The sequence below is a fragment of the Hesperophylax consimilis genome, chromosome 26, assembly GCF_061612785.1.
Source record: "Hesperophylax consimilis isolate HC1 chromosome 26, BYU_Hcon_1.0, whole genome shotgun sequence".
Taxonomy (NCBI): domain Eukaryota; kingdom Metazoa; phylum Arthropoda; class Insecta; order Trichoptera; family Limnephilidae; genus Hesperophylax; species Hesperophylax consimilis.
In genome coordinates, this window is record NC_142861.1 from 22,916,696 (window position 1) to 22,943,086 (window position 26,391).

The following is a 26,391-nucleotide window of genomic DNA, read 5'->3' on the forward strand; positions in this document are numbered from 1 at the left end:
CAACGTTTACTTTCAACAAGACGGCGCTACGTGCCACACAAGCAACGAAACCATTGATCTTTTACGATTGAATATCAAAATAACACCTCTTATTGGAAAACCCTGTACATCACAAATAAAGAACCCTTTTCGATCTGAGCATTATTTTTTCGGCAAACTAAAATATTAAAAAACTTTCGCAGCCCGGTACGCGCACCGACGCAAAACATTAAACCGCTGATATTAATGAATAAATGATATATCTGATATTAATGAATAATCTAATTTCATCAGAGCTAGACAGCACAGATTATTTATTTTTCCAAGGGGCAGGACCAACCTACCAATGATCATGCCTTTGGGGAGAATAACTACTTTGTTAAATCACATTTCTTCTGTGATTGACATTTTCAATTTGAACCAAAGAGAATTTAAGACGGCAATAAGCATACTATTTAACAAATCTGGTTAATCAGATAGTATTGATGTATTTACCCATGCAAATAAATGTATGTACTGACTTCTTATAAACTGTAATTTATAAACTGTTATTTGTGAAATGTAAATGGAATACAGTAGAACCCCGTTAATTCGAACCCCGATAATTCGAAAAAACGCGTAATTCGAAATTTTCGCAAAAAAAATTTCCGCTGAAAAATTTTTTCATACAAAATTTTTTTTAATTCGAAATTCGTTAATTCGTAATTCGAAATTTATTTTTGTCCGCGCACGAAAATTTGTTCGTGTAATTCGAAAAAATTTGATTTTTGCGAAAATAAATCAAATATTTCGTAAATCTGAATCTAAAAGTCAGCCGTGGCTGTAAAACGCCGAAAAATGTATTTTTACGTCGTTATAAATCGTCCTAATTAGTATTATTATTTTGTAAATCTGAATCGATTTACACTGGAATGTCGTATTTTTTCAAATTTATTTCGAATATCCGAGTTTAAAGGGCCGAGAAAATACATTTTACGCGGATATATGTCGTAATTTTACGAGTTTACGCCAAATATCTGCATTTAAAGGGTCGGCCGCGACGAAACTCGGCCGCGCAATTTCGATTTACGCGTAAATATATCGTATTTTTACTAACTTTACTTCGAATATCCGCGTTGAAAAAATACGGCGCGACGGAAATCGGCCGAAAATTTTCGATCCATGCCGAAATATGACATATTTTTACGAATTTACTTCAAATATCTGAACTTAAAAGGCCGGCCGCGACGAAAAACTGCCGACAAAATTCGATTTACGCGGAAATATATCATATTTTTACGAATTTATTTCGAATATCTGAATTTGAAGAGCCGGCCGCGACGGAATACGGCCGCGAATTCTCGTTTAACGCGGAAATATATCGTATTTTTACGAATTCAAATTCAGATATTTGAAATAAAGGGCCGGCCGCGACAGAAAATTACCGCGAAATCTCGATTTACGCGGAAATATATCGTATTTTTACGAATATCTCAATTTAAAGGGTAGGGCGCGACCGAAATCGGCAGAAAAATCTCGATTTACGCGTAAATATATAGCATTTTTACGAATTTATTGCGAATATCTGAATTTACAGGGCCGGCCGCTACGGTAATCGACCGCGAAAATAAAGAAATAATTGGTATTAATACGAATTTACAGCTAAAATACCACCCGGATTTGAAGAGGCGGCCGAGAAAATCGATTTTCGGCGTATTTTTTTTTTTTTTTTTTCATAAAATTTCGAATTACGTGGGAATTCGTTAATTCGAAATTTGATTTTTGATGTCCGCTGGATTTCGAATTAACGAGGTTCTACTGTATACTGTTTTTCACAATAAATCAATAAAATATAAAAAAATATAAAAAAAAAAATTAAGTCCCCCTAGAGATTTTCCAAATTTGACCTAAAAATTCCTGCTTCAGACTCAAATTACTTGAAAAAAAAAGAACAAATCAAAAGACCACAAAACTGACTCCATATGTGATATATAGATTCAGCAGTTTCCTGCGTGCATCACGATTTTCTGGATACCATCTACATGTAACAAAAAAAATGTACAAATTTTACATTAGCTAAGATAATTTTTCTTGGCTTTTTTAATTCTTTCTAGTAAAGGGGTATAGACTGCAGAACAAGTGCTAGAATCGCGCCCTGGAGATTCAACCAATTTAAAATTACCAGATATTTCATTCAAATTAGCAGAGACTTCAGAGTTTTCATTTTTACCAAAAAGCCTTTCTTCCAAACTCAAAACTTTTTTTATTCCCGGCCAATTTTCTTTGTCGTGACAGTCAATTTTTTTTATTACCGGTGAACATTTATTCGCATTACTCACGTAAAATTCTGTACTGGTAAAATTTTTCGTCAGAATTGGAGAATAATTGATCAAATCATAGTTTACAGTTTCGTTTTGGTCAATTTCAAAATTGTTTTCCGAATCGGGCACATTTTTCAAATCCATGGATTTTTCAAAAGCGTCATAATCGTCATTTAACCCTCCGAAAAAATGGCTCTCTCTCCTTCTTGTCTCCATAGGAAAATAATTATCACTATTATTTGATTTTACGGGAGTAGAATAATTTTGAATCTCTTTTACACATTGATTATTATGAACTATTGATTTAAAATCTACAACTTTTGTTCCTGATATAATGGTATCAACTATATTTGATAGCTCTGAATCACTTATATAATCATCTTCACAATTTAGGCTCATATTTTTCAAAAGCTCAGCAGTTGTGTTAGCTTTTTCAAATAAGTGTTTCTTTCTGGAAAGTAAAGGACTTTTACACTTGGCTTTATGATTCCTAATGCGTTCAACATTTCTGTTCATTTCGATTTGTTTTGCATTGTATTCCAAAGTAGGTTTGACTTTAACATTCCTATCAGAAAATTTGGCTAAATCACTTATAGGTTCTGAGTCGCAAACATCCAAAGCTTTAGCTAAATCCTCTAAAGGTTCAGATAAGTCATCTAAAGATTCAGCTAAATTCTCTAAAGGTTTAGCTAAATAAACGTCCATCTTTTTTTGCATAGAATCAGCGTCTTTAACATTCTTCTTTCTGGTCTTCTTTGTCTTAGTCTTAAAACTAACTTCTCCATTCTGTTTCCTCTTTTTTCCTTTCTTACTTTTGCTGGTAGCATCCATACTTAAGTTTTTCATGCTAACTTCCAGTTCGTCTAAATTTTCTTTGGTGGCTTTCTTTTTGGCGGGCTTCTTTTTAGGTTTCACCTTGATGAGAGATTTCTTGAAATCTTCAACTAATTTGGGGTGAGCTGCTTCCACAAGGTCTTGTCTTTCAACTGTAGTCCAGAGATCTTGAAGTTCAGCTTCTCCTGTTTAAAATAACACCTTCATTAGCAGAAGCATAAAGAGGACATTTTATGTTGATGATTCAAAATGATTGAAAACACAGGAAGGTGAAAACCAAGCCATATTCCTGGCGACTAAATGTAGCAGTCATGTCACACACAGTTTCAATTGACTTGGATTAATATTACTTTGATTTAAAGTTACACAGCTACCTACCTACTCGCGATTTGTTCTCGAACGAGTGGTACCTATATAAACACGGCGACATCGCGGTACCTAGGTCAGTCTTACAAGTGAGTCAGTCCCATTCAAGCATAGTCATCCAGCTACTACTGACGATGGGCGGCCACTACGCCCCCGCGCCACACTTCTTCGCACGCTGTTCGAGCCCATCATGAGCCAACCAGGTCCAACGTACGTTTGGGATCATTCACTCTGGAGTACCAGGAAGACCCATGGTCTTCACCAGTGATGAACACCACCTGCAAGTCTGTCTCCAGTCTCCACCGACGCGGTGTCGAGACACTGACTTCATCGCCTTGATCATGGACCACGGATTCACAACCCACCGTGATGTGACATACATGCGTCCCACCGTGATGCACACCAACTACCGTGACGACATTGTCATTCGTCGTCAGCAACAACTGTGACTACTTTGGCAATTCTGTTTCGACTCTGTCAATCGACTAGCTCAATAAAAGCACTGCTAGGATACCGCAAACACATCTTTTATTCGTCTCCTTACCAAATACCCAAACATTTACTTTTGGAAAAATTTGAATGCTTGTGCAAGTGCTTAGCATCAAAACCCTGCATTCGTAGAAAAGTTGCAGATAAGGTGGCTTGGACATGTAGTGTAGAATACCAGAAGACACTGGAATAGAAAATACTGGCGGCAGACGTCCAGTTGCCCCAGACAATGCTGGGGAAAGCAACTCCAGAGAAAGGGCCTGCAATGAACGGGTGCCGCGGAAGTAGAGCAGTACAGGAACGCAGAAAAAATGTGCATTAGAAGTTTCCACACTTAGTTTTCATTCCAATGAAAAAATTTATAAGCCTGTTTTAAATTAAATGATTTAAACATACCCTCAAGTTGGTCATCAGAGACTAGTCCCGAATAATATCCCTCTGGGTCCTCCCACACCACTTCGTAACATGCCACTCCTGCAAAAACAAATTACAATAAGAACAATTTACTTTATACATAGTTTTAATCTGCCAGTTTAATTTGGCGCCGATTGGAGATAGATAGGTTTCAGGTTTACCTTTTGGGTTTCTCTTCTTCTTTATTTTCTGGGGCTGGAGAGGGCAAGGTGAAGGGCTGTTTGGGTGTAGCAGCTGCCATCTGGTAACAAGTGGCAGAAACTTCTCAACACAATAACTTTCAGTCCAACCCAGCCAATGCTTCATGAGTCTCTAAACAAATTAAAGTTTATTTTAATTATATTTATTTATTTATTCAATATTCACTGTATAAAAACCATTTAACAGTTTGATATCTCACAGTGAACTTGATGAGGTCCGGACGCCCCCACTGGGGACAAAACCCTTGCGGGGTGCTCTCCCGAGGGTCCAGGAACTCCCGCAGCAGGGAAGGGGATGGGAAGGCCTCTGCCCCCGCAAGGCAACGCCCCCGCAGCTGAAGTTCCGATTTCATGTTGAGACGCCACTCCCTAGAAATCATTGAGTCAATGGATAACATAGTTTCGCAAAAAATATTGGTTTAAGCAGTTATTTCATTCATAGTTGTCTGAGCGGAGCGATGTCCTGTTTTAACTCGACCATTTTCATTTCATCTATCTGTAAATTTGTTTACACATTCCATTTGCGGTTTAAAATGGTGGCCATATGGTCATATGGTTCAGTAATGATTATTTTTTCAAAAGTGAAATTGTCGTGTTTATTTAGGACGAGTTATTTGACAGAATTTCAAGTTTTGTGAAGGTTCTATTCCGTTGCTAGGTTTAGAAGAACTAAGCGCAAAAACCGACAGACAAGGATAGCGACTTTATTCTACACTATTTAGAGATAATAGATTTGGGTACTAATGAAAATACGTAAAGTGAGCTGTATCTTCCAGAATGCGACTATTACATATTGCTCAGTAAAATTTAACCTTCAGACCAATTCTCACAGTTCGTATTTTTAAAGATAGTGTAGCTTCCCACATTTGCAGATTCGACCCTACAATAAAACAATTCTTTGGCCTGGTATTTTTATAAACATATTGTCTTGTTTGTATCTTTATGATTTAAGAATTCATTTTATTTCACGCAGCGGCAGCTTTCAAATAGGGCTGTTCGCTTTATATTTTATGATCACCCTAGTTAAACCATTATGCCTAAAAATATTTGCCAATACCTTTCCCACCCCTGTCCCATAGTAATAAAAACCCCAAATAAAGTTTCATCTCCCTTAAAATAATTCCTTTAAAATATTTGTATTGTTTAAATCACGTCTGTATCATTAAGAATAGTTAAGTGCATTTTATTTTATGTTAAGAATGTTGTTTGCCAACGAGCGGGTGGAACATCTTTATTTTGGTAAAATGTCCTTCAGAATTTAGTTTAAATACAGATACCTCCCAGAAAAAGGAGAGTATTGCAGTGTTGCTATAACTGGTAGGTACATGCGTACCTAGGCAGTCAGTCGTGAGATAATTACTAGGTTTATGTAAACCTAGGGAAAACTGAAGAATAGAGGAAACTAGACCTTTATTTCTTTCAGTTTAAGTTTTAGCAGAGGAAAATACGATCCTCTGCAATTATATTGTGAATCAATAAATTTATATGTCAAGAAGAAGAAGTGTTTTCCTGCATTCCATCTGACGGCGTGTTCTCGTACCACGATAGCAGAAACATGAGCTATTTTTAAAACTTTTTATGTTTGCATTCAAAAGTACCCAAATCTATTATTATGCTAAAATAAAGCTATTTAAAAAAGAAAAATAATTTAATATGGACCATATGAGCTGTTCCTAAGAGCGAACAAATTAGCCTCAAATGCTCTGTGCACACCACTGCACGTAAGCGACAGCCGCGGAAATCAGTTTAAAGTAATCACATTTTTAAAAGTTGAAAAATTACTTACTTATATCCATTGCTGTGGCAAGTATTGTATGTGCCGCAGGTGGGACAACCCTGTTTGGAGTGGAGGCGTACAGAGCCCCCGTGTCCGCAGTTGGTGCAGCTTGTCACATCATCCACTTTCCTCTGCCACTTCTCAAATTGCTCAGGGTCGGTGCTCCACGATAATAGTCTAAAATAAGAAGACAAACAAACTTACTTATTTTTTTTTTTATTTATTTTTTTTTTTTTTCTATTTATTTAGGAAGCAAATAGTCATACAGTAAAAAATTATAACAATAAATATTCATATGTTCTAGACCAATTAAGTTCCAATGAGTTAAATGTTGATTTAGTATTTTTTACCTACACAACATATTAAATGGCAAAAAATACACATAATATAGAAATACATAAAATTAAAAACAAATAAAAAAAATACAACTTTTCGCATAGCTATACTATTCACTACGGGTGATAATAATGTAATTTTCAAAACAAAAAAAATCGAATAAAATAAAAGTATTTTAATTTATTAATTTATTAAGCTGAATTTTATATGATATCAAGTTACGGTTGAAAATGTCTACATCTCTAGAGGCATTGTGAGTTTCACAGATACGTACTATTACAGAGTTTTGCGCGTATTTGGATTTACAATGTGGTATTCTAAATAAATCTGGTGTTTTGCTTGGGGCAACGAAATGCAATCCTTTCTAACAGATATGATGAATCAACAAGGCAGTTCACGATTTTGTGTAAGAATAATGCATCAGAGATTTTTCTGAGTTATTTTAAACGCATTCAGTTAGTTAGGTTAGGTAACTTTTCTGCAATGTTCTGTTTTGTCGTGAAACCGGTTGTGATGATGGTGTACCTGGCTATCACGTCCTGGTCAGCGTGCTGCATGATGAAGTTGTTGGCCGAGGAGTGTCCGACACCGTCCACTCCGGTGCCGTTGTAGTCAGAACCGCAGAGCAAGGCCAAAGCCACCATCTTGTTGCGCCCGAGATCTGGTGAAAATAATTAATAGTGTACAGCTCTTATTATGGCATCTGAGGAAATAATTAGAGTTACCCTAATTAAAAGTTACCCTAGTTTAGAGTTACCCTAATTCAGAAGGTGCTTATTATGGTTTAATATTACATTTTAAAAATTGAGCGCTTATGCAGAAAACAAGCATTATGTGAAAAAAGTGAGTTCTGACATATGGGCTGTTAAAAATTTGACTGTAATGAGCAAATACACATTTAACCGCTTCTGTGCCAAGAGCGAGTTAACTCGCATTCTTGGCCTGCTGTGCACAGCTACACTTCTACCTACTGGCATTTAAAAGGTTAAAGTCAAACAAATTAATATGTTATAAGATATTTCAATTATATCATCACACTAACTCACCCATGGATTGCTGAACGCGTTTGAGATCGTAGACGTCCACAGTCCCGGCACCCGAACCCGACACGGTGAAGTTCCGATACAGCCGGGTCGCTCCGTACACAAAACAGTCCGAGTCCTGCGATATAACGGCCGTCACCTCCTGGAAACCAAAAGCACACAATACACGCATAATCAGACTGTTAGTGTACCATCACGGACCACGAGTATTGGTGTTAAGTAGAAACTACAAGATCATTAACCAAAATCTACCTTCTTAACAATAATAATATTTGTGATATCTCACAAAAGCGGCGCTATAAAAATTGTCCAGTAAAAAAATAAATAATCACCCATCTTTACATGTATCTCTTATATAGATACCTAACCTAGCCCAACCAAATCTGGCTCATTGTCCACTTTTCAAGCTCAACCCAGGCGTTGCGCCTCCTTGGAGCTTTTCATCGGCCACCATAGGCCCTGGAGGCTACCACCGCGCCGTGGATCTCACCAACGCCCCCAGGATAATTGATTGTATTCCTATTGAGTAGTTGCCCGATTGAGTTTTGGTCCTTCTAAGCACTACTACTTCTAAGAGCACTTTGGATTCTCTGTCTCCATATTAAGTATATAATGGAAGGCCACCACCTCTACAGCAAGCTCTGGTCCTACATGTGGTGCTTAGGAATCTCTAAGCTAGCCAAATATTAGTATGTATAATTATGTAATAAGACATGAAATATAAAAGTTCAATCTTACCCCAGTTTGGTTGAGATGGGCGCACATGGCTTCTGCTTCTCCAACACCAGTCACACACTGCAGACCCATACTGGAGAGCAACTTCTCGCACTGAAATTATTAATACATAATTAAACATACTACTTTAATGAAATTATATGAAATATTCTTTTGCATTTCTGCATAATGCATAGCATTATTCAAGTTCAATGAACTTTTAATTTTATTTTAATAAATTAATTATAATAATAATTCTATTTTTCAGATGTGTTTTTCTTTTTATATTGGTTTATTTTTGGGGTATTATGCCATGGTGACGCAACAATGCATCTCTTATGCATTCTCTTACCCAATTACTTGTCCCTGTCTGACAGTTTAGATTACCTGCCTGGGGGCCTACTCGGTATCATTCGGGTTAACAAACCAGTAAGTTCGTGGTTTAACCTTTCCTTGCCGGTGCTGTCAACTGAGTGAACATCATCTTTAATTAATAAAATATCTCTGTAAATATGTTAAACACAGGGTTCAATTTTTTTGGTATTCCTCCGCAATACATTTAAGTATTGCATTGCAAGTAATTACAATATATAAATATTTACCGAGTGTATATCCCCAGAGGACGTAGAATTTTTTAACACCGTAAGGGAAGGGTTGATACAGGTTTGGGACGTGGATAAACCAGCGGCAGGAAAGTTTCGAAAGGTACAGAGTAGGCCCCCTGAATGACAATAGGAACATTTTATCCATATCCAATCACTCTCTTAAGACAGGCTGTGCAGTGTACATGTTAAGTGACCCTCAGAATGTATTAAATATCGAGTCTGCTAAGATAACCAGAATAGTTCATTTGTGCTCTTACAAGACGTGTGTGTATACGGACCAGGGGTAAGTCAGTACCTAATTCTAACTTAATGTTAACCAGCTTCCCAAGTAGTTGTGTTCATTTGAAAGGTTAAGAAAATATAGATTACAGTCCATCAAAATTTATTCGCATGTAGTGTGAGACGACCTGCCGTGTTGCGATACCTCCATCTTTAGCCAACGTTTCGACATTTTTAAATATCTGCCCTGATGATGGACACTGTAATGCTGTCCGAAACGTTGGCTAAAGAAGGAGGTAGCGCAACACGGCATAATACCCCAAAAAAAACCACTATAATACTTTTGGCCATGAAAATCTCAAATTGCGTATTTATTTTGTTTACATTTTTGACAAATCTAAATCTGAATGATGATTTTTAAAGTTTACTAACGGTGTTAACAGTAAGTTTACGATTGTCTCTAATTATTTTACCAGGCAATGATTCCGAGGCAAATATTTTACACAAATCCTATAATAATTATAATATCCGGTGATTTTTCATACGTCTGCGCTAGTTGATACATAATTACACATGTAATTACAACTATGTAATATAATTCAGAATATATTATAGTGGAAAATCTCACACTAGAAGGCTTTTTAAGGCGACACAAGACTCTAATAACGGGAGTTTGGTCGAGGCTTACATTTGAATTAATTCTGATGAATTCGTGACGATAATATATATATTTTTTTAGACCGATACCTAAGGATGTAAGTTACTTATATTTAAGATTAATAAAAAACATTACCTTATCTCTCAAATATTTTATGTAACGTTTTTCAACTATAAAACTTTAGAATAGAATGAAGAGAAACACTAGATTTTATTTATACAGGCCATGAATTGGTAACTTCACGAGGAACATCTGAGATTTTAGTAATACGTATGTAGCAATTACGTCACCGCTCCTAGGGTCATCATATCATTACCAGACCGCACGAGTTAAAAAGCTGAATTAACAATCAGACTTACGAAACTTCAATTGAAATATCGGTACTGCGATACTTAAACTGCTGATAAGAGAATGTTTGCATACAGGGTGATGCAAACGTTCGAAAAAGCGGGTTCGACGTCCAGACGCTACTCCAACCCGTGGCAGACAAGAACAAAGAAATCAGCAGCTATATAAGCGGTGGAGGACATGATCATTCCAGTCAACAAGTCCGACTTGGCATAATGTTAGTCTGCGCCTCGGCCCCGTGGCATCTTCGCCGGTCAGCATCTTCCGCTCATCTGCAGACCAGTCCATCGCACCTTCGCCTACCTCGTTCACACTGGAGTACCGGGAAGACCCCACGTATTCATCAGTGCTGAACGCATCCACGAGGCCGGTCTCCATGACTCCATCGCGGCCATCGTCGTCTACACCTGATATCATCGTCATCGGACCAGAGCCATCTCCCAACGGAGCAATTATATTTACTTAAAATAAACACTGTGACACAACACCATCATTATCTTTCATTGTCACACTAACAAGATCCTACACATACAAATAGGGCAAATTGGACCGTAGGTCCGTCCATTAAGCAGGGCCGCGCGCCAAATATTTTTTTTACATGACTTCTTAAATTATGTCTTTAAGATTACCACTTCATTTTAGAGATTTGCTAGGGCAAATGCAACCGTAGGTCTGTCCAATAATACACTAGGGCCATGCGTCACAAATTTTTGTACATAGCTTCTTCACTTATGTTGAGATTCAGAATTTATTTAAGGGTATTGTCCCATCTTAAGAGTAATAATAGACAATATTAGGTAATAAAATCCACTTACATGTCCCAGAACTGTTGCAAATCTCTTCCTCGAGGTGTTTTGGGCCCGAGTCGGGTTGCGTGGTGCCCCCCCTCGAGCCAGGGCCTGCGCCTGGACCCGGGCCGCCATAGCCACGGCCTTGAGGGCGGGGGCCTCCCCTTCCAGAACAAATACGGGCACCACCTCATGCAGAAGAAGATAGCTTGTGCGGAAATACAGGTTCCTAGAAATATAGATAAATACAGGCTTTACGATAATTAACTCGAACCTGGAGAAAATCGTCATCAATCGTCACTGGAATAGTGTTTAGCAGGAGAAACTGAGGAAGATTACCAATACATCGGAGTGATCAAATATCACAGGCATTAAAAATTTCGGAGTGTGGGTCACAATCTTCAGCAATGAGGAAACGACTAAAGAAGAATGTTTATTTTTGACATTAGTTAGTGTTGTGGTAGTAATGATCACCTGCTCTGAAAGAGTGCACTTGTCCCTTCAGTAATAACACCGGAAGAGTTGACAATAAGGGTTTACAGGTAACCAACCTTCATAAAGATATCATAGTATTTCAATTCAATTAAAGTAAGTTTATAATTTTCTTTTATTTAAAAAACAAAGGTTTCCTCTGAAACCTTGCGACCGAAGCGTCTTTCTATTTTATTAATAAATAAATGTGATTGACACCATAAAAATTGCCTTTATCAAATGAGTTAGGGATTAATGTATGAAAAATGTTAAAAGGGGCTTGCCTGAGATACAGACGTGGCTGGGCATGGTAGTCGGTGACATTCTGGCTGTCACACACCCATCCGGACAGGTCTACAGCCACTCTCTCTCCACGGATCTAGAATAGAGGAAATTGAATACCGCAATTTCGAATTGTGGTCTTACACCAGGGTAATATTGAGATTATCTTCCACTAAATGAGCATAAGAGTTACTCGAAATGGCTCTAGCCGTGTTTAGTGACCAGATACGAAAGACAAAAAGAGGGCAGGATGATGCAAGAAGATGCAGGAAGAGGCTAGAAGAGCCAAGAAGAGTCAAGAAGAAGCAAGAAGCGACAAGAAGAGTCGAGAAACAAGAGGCGAGAAGGTGCAAGGAGAGCTTTGAAGAGCCAAGTAGGGCCAAGAAGAGTCAAGAAGAACATTGAAGAGGCACGAAGAAGACATAAGGAGGAAAAAACAAAGCTCAAACAATTCCTTTATTCTTCTGCCCATCATAAATGCCAATATTGGCTTATTAGGTTGCTTTTATACCGATAGATTTAACTCCAGCATCCTTCCTTTCCTCAGAGAATGTGTTCCAAGTCCTAAAAAATTAATGCCTACTGGTAGCGCCGGGACAGGAGTGCTCCTGGTACATTCGTATCATATTGTATCGTAATTTGAGTAAGATAATAAACATACTATGATAATATAATTTACTTTTTCATGCTAAAGAAATATAAACAGTAAATATCCGTGATCGCTGGCCACGCTTAATACGATTCTTTTTTAATTACGTCATTTTAATTACGTAAAATGAAAATTCGCTTTCGTTGTGTGAGATGAAGGCCAGAATAATTTCTGTACTTTTGATTGACATTTACTATAAAAGGAAATTGACTGCATTTGGGAAATTTTCAATTACGTAAAATGAAAATTCGCTTTCGATGTATCCGTTTTTATTTTTTTTAAATCGTATTAAGCGTGGCCAGAGATCCTGAATAATTACCAAATAAATATTGTGGAGCAATGAAACGACTGCACAAATTACTTTATGCTTCGACTATTGTTTGCGGTTATCATTTTATATTTGCTATATATCCAGAATTACTGGACACATTATTTTCAAAACATTTCGTATCAGTTTAATAACAATGTGAAACATCTATTTCAAAATGATTACCTACGATATCAGTTTCGAGGTTTGATTCCAGTCTAAACAAAAAAGATGAAATAAATACGATAAAATCAATTTTACCTCGTACAGTGGCTTCCTTTCGCAGAACGGACCCAAAATGGTCCACAATCCTTTCACCCCCATTGTAAAAGATCCCTTGAATGCAGATCATCCAGCTGTTGTCATTACAATTTTAAAAGTTTCACAGTCGTTGTATTATGAGAGCTTAAAAATACATTATTGTGGCGTTTGATCATCGCTTGATTGTCAAAGTTTGAAATTTGAATAATAAACGTCAAAGAAGAAAGTTGTTTCCAAGATCACGGGTTGCCATTATGAAAATATGTTATACCACCTTCGTGATCGAACGCATAAATAAACAAATTATTTTAATGTTGGCAGCATTGTGCGAAACGTCAAAATTCAAATAACCAGCAAGTGGTATATCTATGACCTGCAAACAGTGTTGCCAGATGCAGAGTTTTTCCATGTGTGCATGGTTTTTTTAGATCATTTCTACTTCCATTTTTTTTTAAACAAACCATGTGAACGAGAGATGTTTTTTTACAGTCACCAAAAACGTGTACTTTTAAGTGATATACGATTTATTAGCAAGAGTATACTCGATATGATTTATTAGCATGTTGGGGAAATTCTGAATTCAGGATTGTACTTCTTAAACTCAGTATGGGTTCACAATGTATCCAATGTATGAAAAATGAAAACATTCCATTAGTAAAATTAAATAAAAATATCATGTAAGTTTAATTAGGTATTTAAACTAATCGTTGCGAATTGTGAAAAAAAAATCGAAAAATTTCTTCAGTCTCATTTCATGGATCTGAAGAAACTTATTTTATTTTGCTTTTTAAAGAAATTTATAGCATTTTAAAGTTTTTATTTGCATGCTGTTTTTTATTATTTTATATTTTTCCCATTATTCAAAGGAAAATTATAAAATCCTTGTTTAGAATAAAGCACTTAAGGATAATTTACTGAAGTATTATTTAACTTCTCAATAAAAGGCTTACGAAATCATTTTAAGCATTGTAAAACATGTGATTTTTTACCCTTGAAACATGGTTTTTATGTGGCATCACTGCCTGCAGTCGAAAGTGACATCTGCATCTGTCACCTGGTGAATGGTATATCGAGTTGGTTTATTTATAGGTAAACGGTGGGTGATAGTATATCGTGAGTGGTGTATTGATGGGTATATCGTGGGAGGTTTATTTGTGGGTATATCTATGGACGTGACTGGTTTATTTATGCTGCCACTCACACTGGTGCAAACGTAAACGGTGAACGTGAGAGGTTTATTGTGAGTGGTTAATTTATGCGGTGAATTGTGAATCACGGTGAACAAAACAAACCAAATGGGCTTTATTGTTGTTGACGTCAGAAATTAGTATCAGAATATTATAAATATTAGTCATATTGGAATTTGACCCTAAGACATGATGATATCAATATTCGCCGTGTTTGGATTAAGTGAATTATGTGACTATGATATTTGGATTATGTGATTATGATATTTGGATTATGTGATTATGTGAATATTAATTCCATTCTTGTGCAATTTGTTCATTGTGTACCGATAAAAAATATTTTAAAATATCCAAATTCTTGTGAGCTACAGTTAACTAAAATTGTTATACAGTTTAAATAAAATTGTTCGTGGTCGATGTGCCGTATAAAAAATGGAGCAAACAACAAATCCCAAATCATTTTCCCGTGCTAGTTTTCCATCCTTCTCCAAACCGAAACTGATAGGTTTTTTCAGCGTCGGGTCCAAGCGAAACTACATGAATGATTACTCTCAACTAAAATACATCAACAAGATCCCTGTCGGGAAAGTTACTTACGATTTAAACCATAATATAACTAAGGCTTTGAAACGGATAGAAACTGAAGAAAAACTCAAATTTTTGCTCGAGTATTTCAAAGACCATAAAGAAGCTTTTAACGTGTTCGATAAGAGCGAGATACCTCTTGAAGATGTGCCTTTCATGTGCTATCGAGGGTTGTTAAGAGAAATGAGTGCACTACCATATAACAATCAGGAACCATTCAGGTTTTCTGCTTGTCTGTTCCGAGGAGTCATTTACATCCACTCCCTGAAGACACCAGAAGCTGTGGTGAGAAAAGCCAACACCACGGAGAGAGAGAAGACTATGTGCGCTTGGGGCTACAAGTTTGAACAGTATATTGTTTCAGGTAAACATAAAAAAAACAGTGCATTAGTTATTTTAAAAACAAGCCAGGAGCAACGACGCGTTCCGTTTGGTTTGACTTAGGATAAAACCTTCCTCCGCAGGGACTGACTGAAATGAGTGAACCGCAATATCACAAGCCAAATCCTGATTGGATAGTATTGAGATTTATTTTGTATATTTATGTCATCGATAATGTGTCTATCTGGAAAGTGGGTTAATTTCCACTTCATTCATTTAACCAAGAAAACTAAATCGAAATTCCAAATTTTTTACTATATGTAATTAGGGAATGCAATCCCGCAAGAAAATGTCAATCCAGGTATTTGCGGGACTGAACAATCTTAGTCCCGCTGGATCCAGGTATTTGCGGGATCCAGCAGAGTGGACTTAGATATCTAATCAATCGTATAATAAAGACCTCGATCTACCAACCTTGTTTTTAGATTTTTAAATTTATACCTATAATAAAACAAGTTCTTTGGGACATTTTAAATGATTTATTAATAGGTATACCTTTAGTTAGACATAGGTAAAGTTTAAGTCATAAATTGGCAACGGATAAGATAAGACATAAATTTACATAACACACCCGCCTCGGAACAGAATTTGTCTAGTGAGGTGGGTAAAAGAAATCTATGTACACAAATTAATGAAAATAAAATAAACGCCCGGATTGTCGGCACTGAAACTGATACTGAACTGAAACTTAAATTTAAATAATAACGTTCACACGATAAACAATATTCTTGTACAATGAGCATCATGAGTTAAATTAAACATTATTTTGGAAATAGCTTCGTAAAAAAGTATTAATTGTGTCATCTGATAAACGGCTTCTGATATCGGACACAAGGTAGCCAGCGGCTGAAAAAGCTCGTTCAGCTTCCACGCTGGTTGGCACAATAGTCATTAGCGCATTGTAAGTGAATTGAAGGTATGCCTTTTAATCCACCGGACTCGAAGTAATTCCTTTCCTTCTTTATCAAAACCTCAAGGTTGCTCATATTGCCAGATCTAGGTTGTTGATGGGCTGTTGATCTCGAACTCTTCATACTAATCAAAGTAAGTTCGAGTTCGTCTTGAAGTGACATTGATGTTTCTGCTGCTGCTGCGTTTGTCTCCAGATTAGCGAGAGAAGTGTCGTCGTCGTCATCGTCATCGTAAGGATCATCAGCGTCAGCAGGAGTACCTATGTATGAGCTGCGCTTCTCTGTAATCCCGCCAGTCCAGCGGGATCCCGCAAAATTTTCGACCGAGATTAGTCCCGAAAAATGTCTGCGGGATCTCGGTATTTCGGGATCCCGGTATACCGGGATTGCATTCCCTATATGTAATACATCTATTTTTATTAATAGACTAACTGCAGCTCTAGTGCAGATAGAGAAACAATAGCCCGTGTTGTTTGCATCCAACAGATGGCGCTGTTTTTTTGAAAAAGCATGTTTCTACCTGTCTCAGGTGACATCTATATAATATAGGTATACGAAAAACATATGCGTATTCGAATGCAACGTTATGTCAAAATTTCAAAGCAATCGGTGATGAATTTTCGGAGATTTAAGATTTTGAACAAACGAACATTTACATTTTTATGAGTTTATTTATTACACTGTTATACGTGGTGGAATTATATAGTATTAAAATAGAAAATAAAATATTTTTTAACTTATTTCCACTTGTTTATTTTACCAGTACCGGTTTCGTCCTATTATGGACATCTCCAGCCTGAAGATGTCCATAATAGGACCAAACCGGTACTGGTAAAATAAACAAGTGGAAATAAGTTAAAAAATATTTTATTTTCTATTTTAATTTACATTTTTATTTATATAAAAGATAGAAAGATTATATATTTAAACATATAATTTTTCAAACAAAATAATTCTTTATTTGAAACAAAAAAAATGTTACTTTGAATATTTATGGTTTAAAAATTAGTAGGTAGTAGAGGGCAGCAAAACAAAGAGTGCAGTTTTGAAGGGACTGTATATCCCTTGTGGTGGGGGTAGGAACCTGGGAGGGGTCTCATCGGGAGTGTTGTACCGTATTACCACGGTTTGGTCCGGACAACACCGGGGCTTCGCCCTCTGCACATTTCTTGAAAATGGCCTGTTTTGCTGCGACCTTGTATTTATGTACCTACTTACAAATCTTATTAATGATTTCGAGATGAACTCGAGGGCTACTGTTTACATTACAGTAGTAATATAACTTTATGCACAAAAACGTCAGTTTCAAGTCCTTATTCTTCTTTTTTATTTGTAGATGACCCTTCTCGCGATCCTGACATTGAGCCGCCAGTGGACGAATCTTCAGAGTTCTCCGCCGTGTTCGAGAGTCGATTGAACCAGCACCGTCTGATCTACGGGGCGGAGATGGACGGCATCCTGGTGGAGGGATCTTCGCTGAAGGAGGGATTCCGGCCAGGAAAACACTCCGAGGATCAGGTCCTGACAGAACTGCAGAAGCTGAAATTCATCGAGTTGAAGACCAGTAGAAAAATCGAAGAAAGGAGGCATGATATCACTTTCAGGTACTTCATTTAGCACTATTTTGAAAACCGTCACTTCTGTTTATACTGGGTGTATCGGCACTTACCCAATAGACTTTAACCATCGATTTCAGTATATTTGGAGTAAAATATGTAGATGTCATTTCACTGTCTGATGACATGTTTATTCAATTAAAAACAAAGGGCGTTTCAGGTCTATGCTGATCACACTGCCGTACGTTCAGTGCTACGGAAACGAGACGGAAAGCGTATCACGTGATGCGCTAGGTTGTACCAAGTAGCGATGTGTGATGGAATTTTTCTTTGGTTGTTTTTAATTGAAAAAAATGTCATCGAACAGCAAAATGGCATCTACATTCTTTCCTCCACACAATGTTCAGAAATCGCTGGTTAAAGTATGTCAGGTACATGCTAATACATCCTGTATAAATTTATTTATTTTTATTTATTTATTTTATTTATTTAATACATGTTACATTATTATGAAATTTACATAAAGTAGATATAATGAATCACCATACTAGGCGGCTGCCTGTTTCATGGTGACCAATTGAGTGTAATTAATTTGTATGAAATATGAAATCTAGTGTAAACATATGAAATTAGTAACTATAGATGAAGCTAAAATTTTGGAAAAATTATAATAAAAAGTAGAAGATAGATATTAGATATTAGATATTAGAAATCAAAACTTGTTAATTGTAAAATCCTTGATATTAGTGTAAGAGCTCACCCATAGATGGCACTAGAATAGTCTATTAATTTACCCATAGATAGCATTTAGCTGACCAAGTGTACGATAAATAAAGTGGGAACCTCAAGGTTGGGGTCCAGATTATTCCAACCGCCTGCTAATTAAGATATCAGAGCCCGTTGTCAATCTATCAGTGTCGTTTTCTTGGCCTACTTCAGCGGCCTCTCCTCGCACAGCCCCTGGAGTTTGCTTTCATCAACTTTGTCTATGGTGGCCACTGGACATCGTTCCTACAGAACTGTTGTCTTCTTTTAAGATATGCATAAATATATATTATTTAATTTAATTTCAGGAAATATAAATCACTTTCATGGTGGCTCCAGTCTTTCTTTGCCGGTATTGAAACTATCGCCTGCGGGTTCAGGGACGATGAGGGTATAGTCAAAGAAGTGAAAACATTTAGGATTTTTGACTTGCCCAAACAGAGCGGAGTAAGTCAATTTTAAGTACATATTACCTTTTCCTTTTTTTATTAATTACTGCTGTTTTATTAGTTTTTACTGTCCTGTGTTGTCATATTAACTGATGCAGTTGTGTATTTGCTATTTAACTGACTCTTATGTTGTCACTGTAACTTACTGATTCAGTGGCACTCTTGTTATTTTAACTGACTCTAATGTTGTCACTTTAAATTACTGATGCAGTATAGATGCTGATGATATATTTGTTTAATTTATTCGACTCTTGTGTTGTCTTAGCATAACAATTATTATGACTCTTATGTTGTCACTTTATCCGATACATTCGCAGTGTCACTTTAGCTGGTGCAATCTCCCATTGCAACATCTAATTCGCCACTGATAAATATGTATGTATATTCAATTTCTTCCAGGAATTCTGGAGTCCCAATGTGTGCATGAACTTCTGCGATGGGATACTGAAGTACATTAAGGAGTGCTTAGCCCGTGAAATCAGATCGGTGCCCTCCGGGAATACCTACAGCGTCCGGAATCTTCCACTCCTGGAGCTGGTCTTCGAACGGATGCCAAGATCCAACGTGAGGGTAACCCAAGCCTTCCCAAACGAGAACATTTCAGTCTTGAATGATTGGTACATTGACATGTTCTCAAAATTATGATACATTCGGTACTCTACTATCACTATCCTAAATACAATATTGTATCGGTGATTCAATCCAACATATTATACCTACATAGTCCGGATATTGTGATTCATTCAGTCTTTTTCTGTAGCCAGACCTTTAGGGAATTGTTGGTAGGTACGTAAGCATTTTCCCGTATTATTTTTCATTCAGAATTTTGCCGTTTAAATAATACTATTGAGAATGATTGGTACGTTATCCAAAAAGTTATGTAAAACAGTACGATGATTATATTACATGATTTGAAGGTATGTTAACTTTGTATTTCATCTGTAAATCCTTCAAGAGATTGATAATGTTTTGTCCCAACTGATTGTTTCTCTATCTGCACAGACAGACAAAGCCACAGAAATAAGTGGCGGGGTACAGCTAGTTACAAATAAAAATATAATTTTTAACTTATTAAAATTTGGAATGCGAACTAGAATTTTTTTTTTTAAATGGCTTACTTTACGTTTTACTAAAATTAATGATAATGATAAAATATATAAGAAAACACAAGCATTTTATTATAAAAGCCCTCTGGGCGTTAAATAAATAAATAAATAGACAAATGTGTTACAAATGTTATTTTCACATCTTTTTTTGTTGTTGTTTCATATAAAAATAATTCATAAAAAATTCACAATGTTTTATAATTTTTTTTTTGTGTTCAGGACCTTTGGTTTCATAAAGGTGCACATTTTAAATCTTCCGTGGTTAACTTCAAGATTTAATATAAAGCGTGGTGTTTTCTCTTTCTAACACCGTTTAGATCGTATTTTTCACTACAACAGTAAAGCAACGATTTCTGTGAGACCTTATGAGTTGTTACCAAATGTGAACTAATTAGCTTGCAAGGATTTAAACTTCAATATAACATTTGCTGTTTTAACAAAGGATTTGTACCTTTGCTGTTCTTTCTTCGAAAAATGTAACAGTTTTCAATTTCAAACCGATTGATAAACATCAAAAGTGCCATATTTTTTTTAGAAATATATAAGGGGAAGTATACTTTTGCGAACCGAAACGCTAACCGCACCACGAATTACAGGAAAGGAACGAATCAACTGCAAGCGGCGTTTCGCGCCATTTGCGATTGCTTTGTTTCTTCCCCATAAGTTGAGGTTCAGTTCGGCAGCTCGGCTGGCGGATGTATACAAGAACCGTTGCACAGAACCCATAGACAAACAAATGTAGACGTTTGAGGTTATTATTCCAAGGTCTTTAATTAAATGTAAATTATTTTTGTACTTTTTAATGTTTTTTATTAAGATAAAATAATATTTTGTTAATTTAGCAGTATTTTGATGACAATAAAAAATGTTGTGCAATGACTGTGTTAAATTTATTATAATTTTTAGTATCACTGGTCTGTGAACATTTCCAAAAACTCCGACCCTAGAATACGAAGATCTTCATTGTGCAATGGCTGTGTTAAAACAAACTCTTTTGGGGTAAAAACCTCTTCAGACCGAATCTCGAACGCCAGAAGGATCATAGGAAGGTGTCTCACATTGTCAACACTTCCAGGATGCTTTAGGCCAATCTCTTCTTCGAAAGACCGTTTCACAAACTTGAGGAATCTGTCGCAAAAATTCATGCAACGATCGGGAACCCAGAATTTCTGCAAAAAATAAGTTAAAATTTTAATGTAAAACTGATTGGCTCAGCGTAGTAACAGTCTCCGGAAGATCAGGGTTGACTCTATCAAACCGAAGGGAAGATTCTGTATTCATCTTCAAAGAGAAAACAATCAGAATTTTGATCTTATTAATTTAATCCAGAAACTATGCTGGGGCAGTGAATTTTTTTGTTTAAATGTGATTAGGCACAAGAGTTACAACTGCTCGAAGCCAACGGAACTATGGCATCCCCGATCGGTGTATATTGTAAGACAGAAAGGAGGGGGAAGTACCCGGCTATTCAGATCTAATCACTAAATAACACTTTAAGCTAAATTTCAATTCTGAATGGTGGTATTTCACCAGGGCAATACTGAGAGTATGGGGCCGTTCAAGTATTATGTAAGCACTATAGGGGGGCAGGGGGGTCTTTGCTTTGCTTATTTTTGATGACATGGGGGAGTGGGGGGGGTCGAGATAGTGATTACGTCAGCACTGCTCAGCAGTAGTTATTTTTTTTTACACATTGGCAACCCACACATTGTCTATGTTTGAAAACCGAATACATATTAGGGGATTCCCACAAATAATCAATACGTTTAGGTACTCGCTTGGAAGTGAATGGGGGAATTACCGCGCGCTACTCACTTTGACGATTTGACGTGTTGTAAGCAAATCAAAGCAAGTTAATATTTGTGTTACCGTTGATCCTCTTTCGCCAAAGTTTAATTGTTTATAAAACAGAATACATTAACAGAAAAATGCATATAGGTACCAATTTTTACGTAACATGGGGGGGGGGGGGTAAAAGCTTTGCTTACTTTTGGTGACAAGGGGGAAGAGGGGGTAAATAATTGTAATAAATCTGCTTACGTAATACTTGAACGGCCCCTATCTACCATTCTGGAACTTTCAGCAAATATAATACATATATATTATAAAAATTATAATACACAAAGAAACTAAAATAGATAAATAAAAAAGGGCAAGTAAATTAAAATTTATTGATTTACACACCCTGGGATTTTAACCCGCAATCTTAGGATTAGAATGAAAGTTATTTTTTCTTACTTCGTTGCCCCTTGGTAAATCTTCTGTCTCGTAACGTTGGACTCTTTCCACAATTCCTAATTTGTCATTCCGGAATCCACACAGAATTGTTTTTACTCCAGTAAAGGCAGCTTGGAGCCACCAATCCAACATCTTGGTACGTCTGCAATGTTTAAAGTGGTACAGCAATGTAGGTATTACTTATGTAAATAAAAAATATCCAATTTATTACGTTGATATACAGGGTGTATCGGCAAGTACCCGACAAACTTTAACCAGCTATTCCTCAGCACATTTGAAGTAAAAAATGTTATGGGCGCTTTGCTGTCCGGTAACATTTTTTTTCCATTAAAAACAAAAAATAAATAAAAAAATCCACACTCCGTCACTGTCATTTGCATTGTTTCTCGCATTCAACAGCTGTTATTAGCAAGTGTGTCAAAAAGTGTCCTCGCTCTTTCGTACACACTAAATAATAATAGTTAAAAATGAGACGAATGGTGCCGTGCCATTTCGTTGTGATTGTAAAAGCGCGCAAACTTAGGTACGTACGTACATTATTCAACGAAACTCAAACAAAATATTGCCAGGTTTTTTAAACTTTGACAAAGGATAAAACATTGGTGACATGTGGTGAAAATATGAATAGTAAATTTTTTATTAAAAAAAAATGTTACCGGACAGCAAAGTGCCCATAACATTTTTTACTCCAAATGTGCTAAGGAATAGCTGGTTAAAGTTTGTCGGGTACGTGCCGATACACCCTGTATATGTACAAGCCAGTGATTCCTAGCATTATTTGTAGTAAAAAAGGTAAATAGTGACTTTTTTAGATGATTTTTTTATTTAAAAAAATACATTTATCTTAAAAACCAAACCAAAAAATATTCTTCGACATTTTATCATCGGTCACTCAGCCAAGTAACCACCCAACCCCTGGAAGTATAATCTATGCTAATTTGAAGGAAAACTAATTAAATTGAGACCTTTGGACTTATACACCCAAGACAGGCCAGTGTAATTGATTATCAATTTCGCCAGAAGTAAGGAAAAATTGAGCTTATGTTCTTTGAGTACAACGCACTTCCATTTTTTTAAATTTTTTTTAATGTTGATACATTATTTTACAATACTTCATATTTTAATTCAGTAATGTTGGCCTCACTGGGTTGTTTACCCGTTCTGAGGCCCCCATTTTATAATATAAGAATTTATACATTTAAAAAAAGAAAAACAACATTAAAATAAAGATAAATTTAAACTAAAAATAAAGATTAAAAATTAAAATATAATTATCACGCTAAAAGAAAAATATTAAAAGAGAATGTAAATCGGCATTTATAATGATTTATGTGTTTGAGCGTGTTGCGTGTTTTATATTTTTTTTTTGTGTTGCGTGTATATGTTTTATTATTTTATGTCATAGAATTTTGGTAATATTGTCTTTTTGTTCTTTAATCCATTTTTTTATTTTGTGTTTGAATTTATTTTTATTTTCCTCAATTTTTGTTTCAAGTGGAAGACTGTTGAATGCTTTAATGGCGTGGTATTTATGGTGTCTTTGTCCAAAGGTAGTGTTTACCGTCGGAGTTTTTATATTTTCTTTGTACGCTTGTCTGACCGGTCTATTAGTGATATTTTGTGTTTGTTGGGGTTTGTTTTTTTGGTCGAAAATGTAGTTTAGTAGTGTTTTAACATATAATTGGCGTATATCAAGTACGTCACAGCTTTTAAATATTTGGTCTGTGTCGGTTAGTTTATGTTTTTTGAGTATTACCTTTAATATCGTTTTCTGTGCGATTTCTATTTGAGTGATAGCTGCGTTTGTTGCTCCTCCCCAAGCAATTATTCCATAATCTATTATTGATTGGCATAGTGCATAATATATTGTTTTCAATTGTTTTATTTTATATATGTTTCTTATATTTAGGAAAATGTGTATTGTTCTGAGGAGCCTATTTGTGATTTGTTTGATATGATGTGTCCATCTAAGATTATGGTCAATTACGATTCCTAGATACTTTATTTGTTCTGTTTTTTCTAGAGGGGGGCAATCGCAGATGTTGGTGTTTATGCATTCGTGTATTTTTATGGTGTTTGTATTGTTTTTTGGCTGTCCTGTGTTAGTTATGCTGTACGTTGTGAATTTGGTTTTCGATATGTTTAGTGTAAGTGTATTTGAGTCCAACAATTTTTTCACTTGCGTGATTCCTAGATTCGCTATGTTATATACCTTATTCCAATCCTTAGATTTAAATAGTAAAACTGTGTCGTCTGCGTAACTAATTATTTCTCCATCTATTTCCATGTTGCAAAGTTCATTTATGTAAATTGTGAAAAGAACGGGCCCTAGTATGCTTCCTTGTGGAACTCCGTGTGTAATCGGCAGTGGTTTGCTAGTATAGTTATTAATTTTGACTTGCTGTGTTCTGTCGCTCGTGTAACTTTTCAATAGTTGGAGTTTTTTGTCTTTGATACCCATATTTTCTAATTTTTTAAAAAGTGTTTTGTGGCAGATTGAATCAAAGGCTTTAGCCAAATCTAGATATATCGCTATGCATTTAAACCCTTGATCTAAGTTGCTATGTATATAATCTATTGTACTTGCCAAAGCTTCTTTTGTGCTTCTTTTTTCTCTAAATCCATTGGGAATAATGTTAAGTTTACCTGAAGAAATTTTCTTGCCATTCATCATTTATACTGCTGAAGGTGTTTATTTTGACAAACGGCAGTTTCCTAATTTCCTCCGGACATCTTGGTTGGAGTGTTTGTGAGGCAGGAAGCCTTCCCCTTGGCAAGGGAGGTTCCCACTGTAAGGATTCCACACATATTTCCTGCGTAGACCAGATGATGCTTGTTCAGATATGCCTCAAATAAACAGGCGAAGTATGAATCTTCATCGACAGGAACTTCCGTGTCTGGCTTCCCCGTTGGATCATCTTAAACAGAGAAAATTACTTAGTTATTGTGGGACGTTAAACATCATATTTGCCTCCGTACTGGGCTACTTCAGCGTCATCCGTCCATTAGCCTCTAGACGCCAGTATTTCAGGCGGAAGTCGGTCTTCTGACATTAATACGACGACCCGGACTGCACAGATAAGTAAGTTGTATATCTGTACAGATCTGCGTACACAACAGGCTATTGCAGGAGGTTTTGTGTTGTCTTCACATCACATTTTTAAAATTATATTTAGGAAGACCTAAAACCTTTCCGGAATGAGAAAAAAGAGAGTACAAAATACATATTATAATCATATTTTTGTTTAGATGTAACAATAATACTGATGGCATGTACTGTTGAAATTTGTGCCCCCGGGTGCTTAGCAACAACTGCTATTCCGATATTTAGGCCACTCCTCCAGATTTTCTTTGGGCCATAAGTGGGACATGTACAAGACCCCTCGGAACAGGCAAGCACTTATCCTGTAAGGTTTGTCCTTCTTGTATGGAGTACAACTGATCTTCCGAAATAGACATTGTTTTGGCCACAAAAGGCACTTCACCGAGAGATATGTCACTAGAATCCAGCACATCTAAACAATCTCCGTTATGTTTTTAAAACCTGTGTGGCTTTAGGTTTAGTAACGGTAACACATATCTCGCGCATAATGATCTCGCGCCTCTGAGCTAGATGCGTATTATGGTCCAAGTCAAAATCGACAAGAACATCTACAAAAGTATGGTTGACGTATTTCAGCTAGGAAAAATCATTCAGGTAGTTTTATTGTGGTTGTTATGCTATAAAATCCGATCTTTTCGGTTCGGAGAGTTTGGCGGGTCCGTTTTGCCGTTCAAAGGCATTTGGATAAGTTCCCGATTCCATTTTCCCCGTTTTGGAAAATCAAAAATAATTTTTGGTCTGATAAAAATCTTGGTGCTAACTTGATTATGGCTTGAACTCGAACTTAAAACTACAAACTTATTACGTTACATTTGTAAATACAAACTAGATATTTAGAACACAGTTCAATTTTGTAACTTTTGAAGACAGAAGAAATGACTTTCGAGTTTCGAGCCGTCAATTTATCCCTGATTATTTCGATGTTGGTGTGGCCATCTGCAAAAACCCTTTTTTTTATTTAATTAGGGTATTTTCATGTTTTTTGGTATGTGGATCCATAAATCAACTATCTGTGGATCGTTATTTTGAGTATTTTTTAGTAATGGTATCATTCGGCTTATTGTCGGCTC

At 36.2% G+C, this 26,391-nt stretch overlaps 2 protein-coding genes and 1 long non-coding RNA gene across 4 annotated transcripts; 1 reads left to right on the plus strand and 2 right to left on the minus strand.

Annotated features, from left to right (window-relative positions):
• Positions 1–1,787: 1,787 nt before the first annotated feature.
• LOC149411313 (flap endonuclease GEN-like) lies at positions 1,788–13,232 on the minus strand. The gene is made up of 11 exons (XM_089647549.1): positions 13,041–13,232; positions 11,826–11,920; positions 11,098–11,299; positions 8,477–8,566; positions 7,742–7,880; positions 7,221–7,356; positions 6,369–6,536; positions 4,783–4,951; positions 4,544–4,694; positions 4,365–4,442; positions 1,788–3,298 (listed from the first exon to the last, which is right to left on the minus strand). The coding sequence occupies exons 1-11, from the start codon at positions 13,101–13,103 to the stop codon at positions 2,031–2,033; spliced, it is 2,559 nt and encodes an 852-aa protein (XP_089503675.1). The 5' UTR covers positions 13,104–13,232; the 3' UTR covers positions 1,788–2,030.
• Positions 13,233–14,084: 852 nt separating this feature from the next.
• Positions 14,085–20,863, plus strand: LOC149411314 (decapping and exoribonuclease protein Rai1-like). 2 transcript variants are annotated; one of them, XM_089647104.1, is made up of 5 exons: positions 14,085–14,129; positions 14,599–15,176; positions 17,441–17,708; positions 18,734–18,872; positions 19,274–20,863. In XM_089647104.1, the coding sequence occupies exons 2-5, from the start codon at positions 14,660–14,662 to the stop codon at positions 19,517–19,519; spliced, it is 1,170 nt and encodes a 389-aa protein (XP_089503230.1). In that variant the 5' UTR covers positions 14,085–14,129; positions 14,599–14,659; the 3' UTR covers positions 19,520–20,863. The 2 variants fall into 2 exon arrangements, with proteins under 2 accessions (XP_089503230.1, XP_089503229.1); XM_089647103.1 differs by lacking the exon at positions 14,085–14,129 and having other exon boundaries at positions 14,142–15,176.
• A 150-nt stretch (positions 20,864–21,013) lies between these two features.
• Positions 21,014–25,099, minus strand: LOC149411315 (uncharacterized). The gene is made up of 3 exons (XR_016304864.1): positions 24,865–25,099; positions 22,219–22,360; positions 21,014–21,149 (listed from the first exon to the last, which is right to left on the minus strand). It is a non-coding gene; the product is annotated as an uncharacterized LOC149411315 (long non-coding RNA).
• Positions 25,100–26,391: the final 1,292 nt, after the last annotated feature.

Bases quoted from the DNA above. Each gene is read 5' to 3' on its own strand.
- LOC149411313 (XM_089647549.1), bottom strand. From the start codon at position 13,103: ATGGGGGTGAAAGGATTGTGGACCATTTTGGGTCCGTTCTGCGAAAGG. The intron at 7,881-8,476 runs GTAAGATTGAAC...TTTGGTTTCCAG, and splicing joins CCCATCTCAACCAAACTGGG to GAGGTGACGGCCGTTATATC. The intron at 7,357-7,741 runs GTGAGTTAGTGT...TATTTTCACCAG, and splicing joins ACGCGTTCAGCAATCCATGG to ATCTCGGGCGCAACAAGATG.
- LOC149411314 (XM_089647104.1), top strand. From the start codon at position 14,660: ATGGAGCAAACAACAAATCCCAAATCATTTTCCCGTGCTAGTTTTCCA. The intron at 15,177-17,440 runs GTAAACATAAAA...TTTTATTTGTAG, and splicing joins TGAACAGTATATTGTTTCAG to ATGACCCTTCTCGCGATCCT. The intron at 17,709-18,733 runs GTACTTCATTTA...ATTTAATTTCAG, and splicing joins AGGCATGATATCACTTTCAG to GAAATATAAATCACTTTCAT.